This window comes from Procambarus clarkii, chromosome 36, assembly GCF_040958095.1.
Source record: "Procambarus clarkii isolate CNS0578487 chromosome 36, FALCON_Pclarkii_2.0, whole genome shotgun sequence".
Lineage (NCBI taxonomy): Eukaryota > Metazoa > Arthropoda > Malacostraca > Decapoda > Cambaridae > Procambarus > Procambarus clarkii.
The window spans coordinates 8367823-8384108 of NC_091185.1; the positions used below are offsets into that span (position 1 = coordinate 8367823).

Below are 16286 nucleotides of genomic sequence, written 5' to 3' on the forward strand. Positions count from 1 at the left end.
TGACAACCCCGTCACCACAACCTGACAACCCCATCACCACAACCTGACAACCGTCACCACAACCTGACAACCCCGTCACCACAACCTGACAACCCCGTCACCACAACCTGACAACCCCGTCACCACAACCTGACAACCCCGTCACCACAACCTGACAACCGTCACCACAACCTGACAACCCCGTCACCACAACCTGACAACCGTCACCACAACCTGACAGACACCTTCCCCACACTCAACACACACTGACAGACACCTTCCCCACACTCAACACACACTGACAGACACCTTCCCCACACTCAACACACTGACAGACACCTTCACTACACTCAACACACTGACAGACACCTTCCCCACACTCAACACACTGACAGACACCTTCACCACACTCAACACACTGACAGACACCTTCCCCACACTCAACACACACTGACAGACACCTTCCCCACACTCAACACACACTGACAGACACCTTCCCCACACTCAACACACACTGACAGACACCTTCCCCACACTCAACACACTGACAGACACCTTCCCCACACTGACAGACACCTTCCCCACACTCAACACACTGAGAGACACCTTCCCCACACTCAACACACTGAGAGACACCTTCCCCACACTCAACACACTGACAGACACCTTCCCCACACTCAACACACTGAGAGACACCTTCCCCACACTCAACACACTGACAGACACCTTCCCCACACTCAACACACTGACAGACACCTTCCCCACACTCAACACACACTGACAGACACCTTCCCCACACTCAACACACACTGACAGACACCTTTCCCACGCTCAACACACACTGACAGACACCTTCCCCACACTCAACACACTGACAGACACCTTCCCCACACTCAACACACTGAGAGACACCTTCCCCACACTCAACACACTGACAGACACCTTCCCACACTCAACACACACTGACAGACACCTTCCCCACACTCAACACACACTGACAGACACCTTTCCCACACTGACAGACACCTTCCCCACGCTCAACACACACTGACAGACACCTTCACCACACTGACAGACACCTTCCCCACGCTCAACACACACTGACAGACACCTTCCCCACACTCAACACACTGACAGACACCTTCCTCACACTGACAGACACCTTCCCCACACTCAACACACTGACAGACACCTTCCCCACACTCAACACACTGACAGACACCTTCCTCACACTCAACACACACTGACAGACACCTTCCCCACACTCAACACACACTGACAGACACCTTCCCCACACTCAACACACTGACAGACACCTTCCTCACACTGACAGACACCTTCCCCACACTCAACACACTGACAGACACCTTCCCCACACTCAACACACTGACAGACACCTTCCCCACACTGACAGACACCTTCCCCACGCTCAACACACACTGACAGACACCTTCCCCACACTCAACACACTGACAGACACCTTCCTCACACTGACAGACACCTTCCCCACACTCAACACACTGACAGACACCTTCCCCACACTGACAGACACCTTCCCCACACTGACAGACACCTTCACCACACTCAACACACTGACAGACACCTTCCCCACACTCAACACACTGACAGACACCTTCCCCACACTCAACACACTGACAGACACCTTCCCCACACTCAACACACTGACAGACACCTTCACCACACTCAACACACTGACAGACACCTTCCCCACACTCAACACACTGACAGACACCTTCACCACACTCAACACACTGACAGACACCTTCCCCACACTCAACACTCAACACACACACTGACAGACACCTTCCCCACACTCAACACTCAACACACACACTGACAGACACCTTCCCCACACTCAACACACGCGAGCATCCACTCCACTTACCTAACATAAACACACCTGCCTCTCTGTTTGTTTTCATAAGGTGGATCGTATACCTTCCCTGTCATGCTCCACGCGTCATAAATGCCACATTCTTTTCACTTGTGGAAGGCTGAGAATGACTGCATGAATGTAGACACGCTCGGTGCTTGCGTCCCCAGCACCCTGGTGGGGCTGGCCACCACCACCACCTCTCCTGGAGCCCTTAACGTGAAGGAAGGCTTCCCGTGTAAAGCATCCCTCAGGAGTACTCATCCATGCTAACAGTATCGGACATGCCAAGCACGGTTGGGTATTATTCTCACATACACACACACACACACACACACACACACACACACACACACACACACACACACACACACACACACACACACACACACACAGGGTGCAGCGTGTGTGTGTGTGTGTGTGTGTGTACGCAGGCCCTCAGCGTGCCTCTAGCAAGGATCTATAATGAGTTACGCTGTTGCCCAGTTGCTGTAAGAAGGCTAATATGGAAAGGGGGATAGGGAAGAGGTACTTAACTGTAGACCAGTATAACTGACAAGCATCCCCTGTAAAACAATTAGGTTAAGACTGGTTACACACCTGGAGAACATTATGTTTGTAAACAAACACCAACCATAGTTCTGAGAAAGAAAATCATGCCTAACAAACCTTCCGGATCTCTATGATAAAGTAACAAAAATAAGGCAGGACAGAGAAGGATGGGCAGACTGCATATTTCTGGACTCCCCAAAAAACTTTGATACAGTTCCTCACGGGAGACTGCTATTCAAACTTGAGAGGCAGGCGGGAATAAGCGGAAAGGCCCTAGCATGGGTAAGGAAATACTTAACAGGAAGGAGCCAGAGAGTAACAGTCAGGGGCAAGAAGTCAGACTGGCGAACAGTAACGAGTGGAGTACCTCAAGGATCGGTGCTGGCACCAGTTCTATTTCTAATATACGTTAACGACATGTTTACAGGAGTCGAGTCCTAGATGTCGATGTTCGCGGGTGACGCAAATTAATGAGACGAGTTGTGACAGATGAGGATTGTAGGATCCTCCAAGAGGACTTGAACAAGCTGCAGAAATGGTCAGAGAAATGGCTACTGGAGTTCAACACGAGCAAGTGTAAAGTTATGAAAATGGGACCAGATGACAGGAGAACAAAGCGTCAGTACACAATGAAGGAAACTATCATCCTGTGACGACGCAAGAAAGAGACCTTAGGGGTGTGGACGTAACACCGAATCTAACTCCTGAGGCACATATAAATAGGATATCGACAGCAGCGTACTCTACACTGGCAAAAGTTAGAACATCATTCAGAAACCTAAATAAGGAGGTATTCAGAGCGTCTTACACCGCCTACGTGAGACCAGTCTCAGAGTTTGTCGCCTCATCATGGAGCCCCCACCTACAGAAACACACTAGGAAACTGGAAATGGTTAAAAAATTTGCGACGAGGCTAGTCCCGGAGTTGCATGGGATGGGATATGAAGAGTGACTGAAGGAACTGAACCTGACGGCATTAGAAAAAAGGAGAGAGCGTGGAGATATGATAGCAGCATACAAAATACTTTGGAAGGTTGACAGAGTGGAAATAGACGAAATGTTCACACGGCATACCAACAGAACAAGGGGACATGGGTGGAGCTGGAAACTTCACCCATGAGTCATAGAAATGTTAGGAAGTTTTCTTTTAGCGTGAGAGTAGTGGGGAATAGATTGAACTAAAGGAGCACATTGTGGAATCAAACACTATTCATAGCTTTAAAACTAGGTATAATAGAAAGGTAGGACAGGAATCATTGCCTTAAACAACCGATGGCTAGAAAGGTGGGATCCAAGAGCCAACGCTCGATCCGGAAGCACAAATAGGTGAGAACACACACACACACACACTTCAGTTAGGTTTGTTAGGCACGACTTTCCCTTCCTAAATCGATACTGACCTCTCCAGATGGGCCACCATTCTTAACCTGTTTACCTTCTCCAGCACTCTACACGGAACGCTTGACAACAACACGGGTGTAGTGTAGTGTCTGCTGACTGGCCTCTTTCTCTGAATATTGGGACTATGCCTTTTCCCACACTTCTGGGACACTTCAAGTCTCAAGCATTTTATTAAAAAATTTTGGTAAGAGATGACAAATTATTTCTGCAGCCTTCGTACCTGGAATCAGACGGCTGCTACGGGCTGCTTCCTGTGTGTGTGTGTGTGTGTGTGTGTGTGTGTGTGTGTGTGTGTGTGTGTGTGTGTGTGTGTGTGTGTGTGTGTGTGTGTGTGTGTGTGTGTGTATTAGAGAGAAATATATGTAGTAGACATATGAGGAAAATAGATTGGTTAGAAAGGCGGGATCCAAGAGCTAACAGCTTGATTCTGCAGGTACAAATAATAAATACAAATAATAGATAAACACACACACACACACACACACACACACACACACACACACACACACACACACACACACACACACACACACACACACACACACACACACACACACACTGTCTCCTGAAGCCCACATAAAGAGAATAACGTCTGCGGCATATGCGAGGCTGGCTAACATCAGAACGGCGTTCAGGAACCTGTGTAAGGAATCATTCAGAATCTTGTACACCACATATGTAAGACCAATCCTGGAGTATGCGGCCCCAGCATGGAGCCCGTACCTTGTCAAGCACAAGACGAAGCTGGAAAAACTCCAAAGGTATGCTACTAGACTAGTCCCAGAACTAAGAGGCATGAGTTATGAGGAAAGGCTGCGGGAAATGCACCTTACGACACTGGAAGACAGAAGAGTAAGGGGGGACATGATCACAACCTACAAAATCCTCAGGGGAATCGACCGGGTAAACAAGGATGAACTATTCAACACTGGTGGGACGCGAACAAGGGGACACAGGTGGAAGCTGAGTACCCAAATGAGCCACAGAGACGTTAGAAAGAACTTTTTCAGTGTCAGAGTAGTTAGTAAATGGAATGCATTAGGAAGTGATGTGGTGGAGGCTGACTCCATACACAGTTTCAAATATAGATATGATAGAGCCCAATAGGCTCAGGAATCTGTACACCAGTTGATTGACGGTTGAGAGGCGGGACCAAAGAGCCAGAGCTCAACCCCGCAAGCACAATTAGGTGAGTACAATTAGGTGAGTACACACACACACACATACACACACACACACACACACGCACGCACACACACGCACGCACACACACACACACATGTCCAGGGGCCTCGTAGCCTGGTGGATAGCGCGCAGGACTCGTAATTCTGTGGCGCGGGTTCGATTCCCGCACGAGGCAGAAACAAATGGGCAAAGTTTCTTTCACCCTAAGTGCCCCTGTTACCTAGCAGTAAATAGGTACCTGGGAGTTAGTCAGCTGTCACGGGCTGCTTCCTGGGGTGTGTGTGTGTGTGTGGTGTGGGAAAAAAAAAAAAAAAAAAAAAAAAAAAAAAAAAAAAAAGTAGTTAGTAAACAGTTGATTGACAGTTGAGAGGCGGGCCGAAAGAGCAAAGCTCAACCCCCGCAAAAACACAACTAGTAAAACACAACTAGTAAACACACACACACACACACACACACAAACTGGAAAAGGTTGAAAGGTTTGCCACCAGACTAGTACCCGAGCTGAGAGGTATGAGCTACGAGGAGAGACTACGGGAATTAAACCTCACTTCGCTGGAAGACAGAAGAGTTAGGGGGGACATGATCACCACATTCAAGATTCTGAAGGGGATTGATAGGGTAGATAAAGACAGTCTATTTAACACAAGGGGAACACGCACAAGGGGACACAGGTGGAAACTGAGTGCCCAAATGAGCCACAGAGATATTAGAAAGAACTTTTTTAGTGTCAGAGTGGTTGACAAATGGAATGCATTAGGGGGTGATGTGGTGGAGGCTCACTCCATACACAGTTTCAAGTGTAGATATGACAGAGCCCAATAGGCTCAGGAATCTGTACACCTGTTGATTGACGGTTGAGAGGCGGGACCAAAGAGTCAGAGCTCAACCCCCGCAAACACAACTAGGTGAGTACAACTAGGTGAGTACACACACACACACACACACACACACACACACACACACACACACACACACACACACACACACACACACACACACACACACACACACACACACACACGGGACCAAAGAGCCAAAGCTCAACCCCCGCAAGCACAAATAGGTGAGTACACATAGGGGGATAGACAGGAGGCAATGAACTTGCATACCATGCCAGCTGATGGAGAAGATTGTGCGAAAAAAAGCTAGTGCAACATCTACAGCAAAAGAACTTTGTAGCGCATGCCTCACAGGATTAATTGAATTCTACGACCAGGCAACAAAAACCAGGCAAGAAAGAGAAGGGTGGGCAGACTGCATTTTTTGGATTGCCAGAAAGCCTGTGACACAGTACCACACAAGAGACTTGTGAAAAAGCTTGAGGTGCAGGCAGGAGTGAAAGGGAAGGTACTCCATTGGATAAGAGAGTACCTAAGCAACAGAAGACAGCGAGTCACTGTGAGGGGTGAGGTCTCAGATTGGCGAGACGTTACGAGTGGAGTCCCGCAGGGGTCAGTCCTTGGACCTATACTGTTTCTGATATATGTAAATGATCTCCCAGAGGTTATAGAATTGTTTCTCTCATTGATTGATCTCTCATTGTTTGCTGATTATGCAAAACTTATGAGGAGGATAAAAACGGAGGAAGATAGTAGGAGGCTACAAGATGACCTAGACAGACTGAATGAATGGTCCAACAAATGGCTACTAAAGTTCAACCCAAGTAAACTAGGCGGTGGAAACAGGAGGCCAGACACAGGATACCGAATAGGATATGAAGTACTTCATGAAACGGACAGTGAGAAAGATCTAGGGGTTGATATCACACCAAACCTGTCTCATGAAGCCCACATAAAAAGAATTACATCTGCGGCATATGCGAGGCTGGCTAACATCAGAACAGCTTTCAGGAACCTGTGTAAGGAATCATTTAGGAGTATGCGGCCCCAGCATGGAGCCTGTACCTTGTCAAGCACAAGACGAAGCTGGAAAAAGTTCAGAGGTATGCCACTAGGCTAGTCTCAGAACTAAGAGGCATGAGTTACGAGGAAAGGCTGCGGGAAATGCACCTCACGACACTGGAAGACAGAAGAGCTCGGGCAGACGTGATCACTACCTACAAAATTATCAGAAGAATTGACAGGGTAGATAAGGATAAACTGTTTAACACAGGTGGTACGCGAACAAAGGGGCACAGGTGGAGATGAATACTCAAATGAGCCACAGGGACGTTAGAAAGAACTTTTTAAGTGTTAGAGTAATTAAAAGGTGGAATGCATTAGGCAGTGATGTGGTGGAGGCTGACTCCATTCACAGTTTCAAATGTAGATATGATAGCGCCCAATAGTCTCAGGAATCTGTATATCAGTTGATTGACAGTTGAGAGGCGGGACCAAAGAGCCAGAGCTCAACCCCCGCAAGCACAACTAGGTGAGTACAAGTAGGTGAGTACACATGCACACACACACACACACACACACACCTGGTGGCCTGGGGGGCCCTGGTAGCCTGGTGGATAGCGCGCAGGACTCGTAATTCAGTGGCGCGGGTTCGAGTCCCGCACCAGGCAGAAACAAATGAACAAAGTTTCTTTCACCCTGAATGCCCTGTTACCTAGCAGTAAATAGGTACCTTGGAGTTAGTCAGCTGTCACGGGCTGCTTCCTGGTGTGTGTGGGTGGTGTGGAGAGAGAAAAAAAAAAGTAGTTAGTAAACAATTGAGAGGCGGGCCGAAAGAGCAGAGCTCAACCCCCGCAAACACAACTAAGTGAATACACACACACACACACACACACACACACACACACACACACACACACACACACACACACACACACACACACACACACACACACACACACACACACACACACACTAACTCTTGCCGAAGCCGATGCTGATGTTAACGTAGTGCGCCGGGGAGACCTTGTCCTCCAGGAAGATGGGCGGGATGACCTCACTCCACATCCTGAAGGCCAGCGCCAGGGACGCCCTCTGCGCCCCCACCTCCAGCTGCGAGCTGTACCCAGACGTCACCAGCCGCCATGTGATCAGTTCCTGAAGGAGTAGGAGGCGGAGCATAGCCTTAGTGGGAAGTGTGTAGTAGTAGTAGGGCATGCTGGAGAGTAACTGTGCACGTGGCTGTGTAAAGAGGAAGTGGAGGAATTTTGGCTAAGAGGTGAATTAGGCGGTTAATTGTGCAGGTGGAGGAGGACTGAAGACGTCCATCAGGGTAAACAGTTCACCATGATGCGAACTGTTTGACTATAGCGGGAGGCGTCGTCGGGGTGGTGGTTCACGGTCACTTTGTTAACCGGAGTACAGTGAACCGCTTGTCTGACGGCTGCCGTCTGTGTTGCTAGGAACCAGGCAGTGAAACCTGGCTCCTGTCTGCCAGAGAGTTATCACACCATTCACACCCGTTGTCATGAGGTACCTGGAGCTGTGCAATTACTTTATTCACTCTCGTGTTCTTGAAGATAGCCTAATAATGCACCCAGAATTTGCCAGTGCAGGCTACTTATCACGTGCCTCTGTATGACTAACCATCCTGCGAGATGGGAATTTTAGCCAACGTAGCTAGCTTTTTGACACACACTGTACTCCCCTTCATATAGTCTAGGGTAGCTGCACAAATGCAAATGTACCTATGTATATAAAAAATACAAATACAAATACAAATAATTACCTCTACACTGCTCAAGGTTTTCCTGCACAAAGTCATAAATGATATTCCCACCCTAGCTGAGGGAGCCAGTGTGTTGTGAGTGGTGGAGCCCCACTGCGGCTGGAGGCGGGGTCCAGCTTGGCAGTGTTCGTACCAATACAAAACTGCTACGAACACCCACACGCTGGACCCCGCCTCTACTGGGGTCTCTTCCTACTATAAGTGCGGAATGTAATGGAATTATGTCTAACAAAACCCAGAGATCTTCATAAGCACAAAATAACAAATATCCCTCTAGCCTATAAGTGCAACTACCAATGTTTTGTAAACGACCTACATCATAGGTTACAAGAAAGACTTAAACTACTGAATGCACTTACTGGTAATGGTATCAATGTTAAATATGGTAGAGTGTTTTACATGTTAGATCCCCAGTTAATTATCATGCCTTGCTCGTAACCAGCTTCCCCGTCTCTGTTCTGAACAAACTAGAGGTAACACAGGATGAAGTCATGAGTGTGATTCTTAGTGCCCCAAGATGCACAAAAATTCTCACCATGAGGGAAGAACTGAAGCTTCCAACCATACCAGAGAAAAATCCTGCAGGTTAACACGACTTTTTTCACTAAAGTCACGAGAGAGCCAACATCGCCAGTAGTGCCCAGGGACCAACTATATGGTGCTCCTAAAACTCTACTCTAAAGTCACTGGTGTCAACATACCACCTCACTCCTTGTATGATAAATGATTGTGTAAAAATCCTTCAAACTCATCAAATTGAATATTTCTTTTAGATGTAATCTACCTGTCACTGATATCCGTCCTTTTGTACACCACATCCAAGAATCTCACACACCCGCTCAAACACAACTACCTGTACTGAAACTTGCTGCCAGTATACTAAAAAAAAAATAAACAGGAGGAATAAACATTTTTTTATTCAGTCTGCTCTTCAAGAGTTTGAAAACTTTTGCAAGATCGACAGTAAGAGCCTCAAAATAGCAACCGTAAATATCCTGTTTGCTACACAGGATAACTTATCCTTGCTACTCAGCTATGATACAGAAAGCCAAATTAACGTGTAACAAGGATGAACTTGAACTTGGTATTCCCATCTCTGTTGTTAAGAATATATTATTCCAAACACTCAGCTCTGATAGGAGAGAAATTACTGCCTCCCAGCGGCCTGCAACAACAGTGATGATTTGTTTAGATTTGCAACCTATGTACATGGGCAGTACAACATGTCCGCCAGACAGTGCGACCGAGTGGTTGCCAGGATCAGGTTGGGCTATCGTTACCTGTGGCAGGTACCTACAGGAGGCGCATCTCCCAACCTTGAGCACTCCATACGTAAACTTTGTGCGGAAGAACTCTTTCATGTTCTCACACAGTACATTACAAATATCCAGCCACTAGGTATTTCTAGGTACTTGAAGCATTGCAATTATTTCATCCACTCAATGTTCTTGAGGATATCCTTCTAATGCAGCCAAAGCTTGCCTCTTGATCACATGGCCCTGTATGACTAACCATCCGGCGAGATGGGGAGGTTTAGCCTGACGTAGCCAGTTCCTCACACACACACTCTCTCCACCCCTTCATACAGCCTGTGGCACCTCCATACTTGCACACATAATGAAAACATTAAACAGTTCTTGAAGTTGTTAAAAAGATTGGATATATGTTACCTAAACATATATACCCTAAATATATATATATACACTGAACAATCTCCAGTGTGGTGGTGATCTTACACTGAACAATCTCCAGTGTGGTGATCTTACACTGAACAATCTCCAGTGTGGTGGTGATCTTACACTGAACAATCTCCAGTGTGGTGGTGATCTTACACTGAACAATCTCCAGTGTGGTGATCTTACACTGAACAATCTCCAGTGTGGTGGTGATCTTACACTGAACAATCTCCAGTGTGGTGATCTTACACTGAACAATCTCCAGTGTAGTGGTGATCTTACAGATGAGAAACTGCAATATGGTGACCTCTTACTGTCAAGAGTTAAGACACACCACACGACCTCAGAGCTGAGTCTTCCTCCCGACCACCGACCACCTGCCCGTCTACACTAACACTATGGAGAATATGAAGCAAGCAGAAAATAATAGAAAAGCAGAGATGGTGAACTAAGAACAAAGACGATATTTTGAGCAAAGAGAGTCGAGGACCCAAGAACAAAGACAGGGAACGAACGAAGCTCACCTCATTGAAGGGACGTCCGAGGTGGGAGAAGATAGACCTCTTGCCTCGTGGGGTGTGGGTCGTGGGGTGGGCGTCTCTCCCTGCCAGGTGGGTCGTGGGGTGGGCGCCTCTCGCTGCCAGGTGGGTCGTGGGGTGGGCGCCTCTCGCTGCCAGGTGGGTCGTGGGGTGGGCGCCTCTCGCTGCCAGGTGGGTCGTGAGGGCGGCCAGGCGGGCGTCCTCTTCCCCGGAGTTGATCTTCTCCACCAGCTCCTCAACCCACCGCCGGCGCCGCCTCCGAGCTTCCTGTGGGAGTACACACACACACACACACACCTGTAACACTTGTGATGGTCATACATGTGCAGCTCTACACTGCTGGAGTGACACATGTGCAGCTCTACACTGCATGAGTGACATGTGGAGCTCTCCACTACATGAGTGACACATATGGAGCTCTCCACTACTTGAGCGGCCTGTGGTGACACAAGGTGTTGATATAACTATAGAGACTATGGTAAAGTATAGAGGTGTAGCTGGAGCAGCAACTCACCGTAGGGTGAGGTTCCCACTCGAGGTGCTCCTCCACCGGAGGGTGTCTGGCCCTCGTGGCGTCCCTCAGCTCCTGGGCCACCTCCCTCAGCCGCTGCTGGTCCGGCATCGTCTCCTCCAAGCCTTCTTCACTCTCTGGACCCGTCGGCTCGAGGTCCTCCTCAACGGAGGTCGCACTTCGACGCGGGCGGCTTGAGTACTGGGTCACCTGGTCATCGCCGAGGTCATCAAGAGGCACTCTTGGTGTTTTGAGGGCCTCGTGGTCCATGAGTGTGTCAGGGTTGCCACAGCGAGGACTGGACAGCAGTCCAACTGTGGCAGAGTCCAGGGCGCCGCCGCCACCCACGTGGTACACTGTCTGTATGTACACCAAGGGTGTTGTTAGTACACACACACACACACACACATACACACACACACACACACACACACACACACACACACACACACACACACACACACACACACACACACACACACACACACACCTGAAACTGCCACCTGAAGCCCACATCAAAAGAATAACATCTGCGGCATATGCGAGGCTGGCTAACATCAGAACAGCGTTCAGGAACCTGTGTAAGGAATCATTCAGAATCTTGTACACCACATATGTAAGACCAATCCTGGAGTATGCGGCCCCAGCATGGAGCCCGTACCTTGTCAAGCACAAGACGAAGCTGGAAAAACTCCAAAGGTATGCTACTAGGCTAGTCCCAGAACTAAGAGGCATGAGTTACGAGGAAAGGTTGTGTGAAATGCACCTCAGGACACTGGAAGACAGAAGAGTAAGGGGAGACATGATCACTACCTACAAAATTTTCAGAGAAATTGATAGGGTAGATAAAGATAAACTGTTTAACACGAGTGGTACGCGAACAAGGGGACACAGGTGGAAACTGAGTACCCACATGAGCCACAGATACGTTAGAAAGAACTTTTTCAGTGTCAGAGTAGTTAACAGATGGAATGCATTAGGCAGTGATGTGATGGAGGCTGACTCCATACACAGTTTCAAATGTAGATATGATAGAGCCCAGTAGGCTCAGGAATCTGTACACCAGTTGATTGACAGTTGAGAGGCGGGACCAAAGAGCCAAAGCTCAACCCCCGCAAGCACAACTAGGTGAGCACACACACACACACCCACCTTCCTTACACAATTACTTAGTTACACCACTACACAAACTGTTCAGACTTCTACAGCTCATTTCTCTCTCTTATCTTGTGCCTTGTAAAGATATATAACAATTTAAGACAATAAACATATCAAATAAGAACGATATTTAAACAAAATAAATCTAATCAAAAACATGTTGCTGATAATCTTCCTGTTGAACTTAAATTGCCAACCAGCAACATTACGAACAGTTAAACACGTCTTGTTTGGCAGCATAATGGAGGTCGTGCTGAGGTGGGCGTCGACACCCAGTCACCACACCCGAGGTATACTCCCATACAGGTATACTCCCATACAGGTATACTCCCATACAGGTATACTCCCATACAGGTATACTCCCATACAGGTATACTCCCATACAGGTATACTCCCATACAGGTATACTCCCATACAGGTATACTTCCATACAGGTATACTCCCATACAGGTATACTCCCATACAGGTATACTTCCATACAGGTATACTTCCATACAGGTATACTCCCATACAGGTATACTTCCATACAGGTATACTCCCATACAGGTATACTCCCATACAAGTATACTACCATACAGGTATACTCCCATACAGGTATACTCCCATACAAGTATACTACCATACAGGTATACTTCCATACAGGTATACTCCCATACAGGTATACTCCCATACAGGTATACTCCCATACAGGTATACTCCCATACAGGTATACTCCCATACAAGTATACTACCATACAGGTATACTCCCATACAGGTATACTCCCATACAGGTATACTTCCATACAGGTATACTCCCATACAGGTATACTATCATACAGGTATACTCCCATACAGGTATACTCCCATACAGGTATACTCCCATACAGGTATACTCCCATACAGGTATACTCCCATACAGGTATACTCCCATACAGGTATACTCCCATACAGGTATACTACCAAACAGGTATACTCCCATACAAGTATACTACCATACAGGTATACTCCCATACAGGTATACTACCATACAGGTATACTCCCATACAGGTATACTCCCATACAAGTATACTACCATACAGGTATACTACCATACAGGTATACTCCCATACAAGTATACTACCATACAGGTATACTCCCATACAGGTATACTCCCATACAGGCATACTCCCATACAGGTATACTCCCATACAGGTATACTCCCATGCAGGTATACTCTCATACAGGTATACTACCATACAGGTATACTCCCATACAGGTATACACCCCATACAGGTATACTCCCATGCAGGTATACTCCCCATACAGGTATACTCCCCATGCCGGTATACTCCCATGCAGGTATACTCCCCATGCCGGTATACTCCCATGCAGGTATACTCCCCATACAGGTATACTCCCATGCAGGTATACTCCCATACAGGTATACTCCCATACAGGTATACTCCCATACAGGTATACTACCATACAGGTATGCTCCCATACAGGTATACTCACCATACAGGTATACTCCCATACAGGTATACTCCCATACAGGTATACTCCTATTCAGGCATACTCCCATACAGGTATACTCCCCATACAGGTATACTCCCATACATGTATACTCCCCATACATGTATACTCCCCATACAGGTATACTCCCATACAGGTATACTCCCCATACAGGCATACTACCATACAGGTATACTCCCATACAGGTATACTCCCATACAGGTATACTACCATACAGGTATACTACCATTCAGGTATACTCCCATACAGGTATACTCCCATACAGGTATACTCCCATACAGGTATACTACCATACAGGTATACTCCCATACAGGTATACTCCCATACAGGTATACTACCATACAGGTATACTACCATACAGGTATACTCCCATACAGGTATACTCCCATACAGGTATACTACCATACAGGTATACTCCCATACAGGTATACTCCCATACAGGTATACTCCCATACAGGTATACTACCATACAGGTATACTCCCATACAGGTATACTCCCATACAGGTATACTACCATACAGGTATACTACCATACAGGCATACTCCCATACAGGTATACTACCATACAGGTATACTCCCATACAGATATACTCCCATACAAGTATACTACCATACAGGTATACTCCCATACAGATATACTCCCATACAGGTATACTACCATACAAGTATACTACCATACAGGTATACTACCATACAGGCATACTACCATACAGGTATACTACCATACAGGTATACTCCCATACAGGTATACTACCATACAGGTATACTACCATACAGGCATACTCCCATACAGGTATACTACCATACAGGTATACTCCCATACAGATATACTCCCATACAAGTATACTACCATACAGGTATACTCCCATACAGGTATACTACCATACAGGTATACTCCCATACAGGTATACTCCCATACAAGTATACTACCATACAGGTATACTCCCATACAGATATACTCCCATACAAGTATACTACCATACAGGTATACTCCCATACAGATATACTCCCATACAAGTATACTACCATACAGGTATACTACCATACAGGTATACTACCATACAGGCATACTACCATACAGGTATACTACCATACAGGTATACTCCCATACAGGTATACTACCATACAGGTATACTCCCATACAGATATACTCCCATACAAGTATACTACCATACAGGTATACTCCCATACAGGTATACTACCATACAGGTATACTCCCATACAGGTATACTACCATACAGGTATACTACCATACAGGCATACTCCCATACAGGTATACTCCCATACAGGTATACTCCCATACAAGTATACTACCATACAGGTATACTCCCATACAGATATACTCCCATACAAGTATACTACCATACAGGTATACTACCATACAGGTATACTACCATACAGGCATACTACCATACAGGTATACTACCATACAGGCATACTACCATACAGGTATACTCCCATACAGATATACTCCCATACAAGTATACTACCATACAGGTATACTACCATACAGGTATACTACCATACAGGTATACTACCATACAGGTATACTACCATACAGGTATACTACCATACAGGCATACTACCATACAGGTATACTACCATACAGGCATACTACCATACAGGTATACTCCCATACAGATATACTCCCATACAAGTATACTACCATACAGGTATACTACCATACAGGTATACTACCATACAGGTATACTACCATACAGGTATACTACCATACAGGTATACTACCATACAGGCATACTACCATACAGGTATACTACCATACAGGCATACTACCATACAGGTATACTCCCATACAGATATACTCCCATACAAGTATACTACCATACAGGTATACTCCCATACAGATATACTCCCATACAAGTATACTACCATACAGGTATACTACCATACAGGTATACTCCCATACAAGTATACTACCATACAGGTATACTCCCATACAGATATACTCCCATACAAGTATACTACCATACAGGTATACTCCCATACAGATATACTCCCATACAGATATACTACCATACAGGTATACTACCATACAGGTATACTACCATACAGGCATACTACCATACAGGTATACTCCCATACAGATATACTCCCATACAAGTATACTACCATACAGGTATACTCCCATACAGATATACTCCCATACAGATATACTACCATACAGATATACTACCATACAGGTATACTACCATACAGGTATACTACCATACAAGTATACTACCATACAGGTATACTCCCATACAGATATACTC

General features: G+C 46.5%; 1 protein-coding gene across 1 annotated transcript in view; it reads right to left on the reverse strand.

The window, feature by feature from the left end:
* Positions 1 to 16286, reverse strand: part of LOC123756091 (uncharacterized) — a 133168-nt gene that overhangs the window by 71636 nt on the left and 45246 nt on the right. Inside the window, exons 4-6 of the mRNA XM_045739079.2 lie at positions 11368 to 11724; positions 10839 to 11120; positions 7830 to 8007 (exon numbers count right to left, since the gene is read on the reverse strand). Coding sequence (XP_045595035.2) covers positions 7830 to 8007; positions 10839 to 11120; positions 11368 to 11724 — 817 coding nt within the window. The remainder of the gene's footprint in view (positions 1 to 7829; positions 8008 to 10838; positions 11121 to 11367; positions 11725 to 16286) is intronic.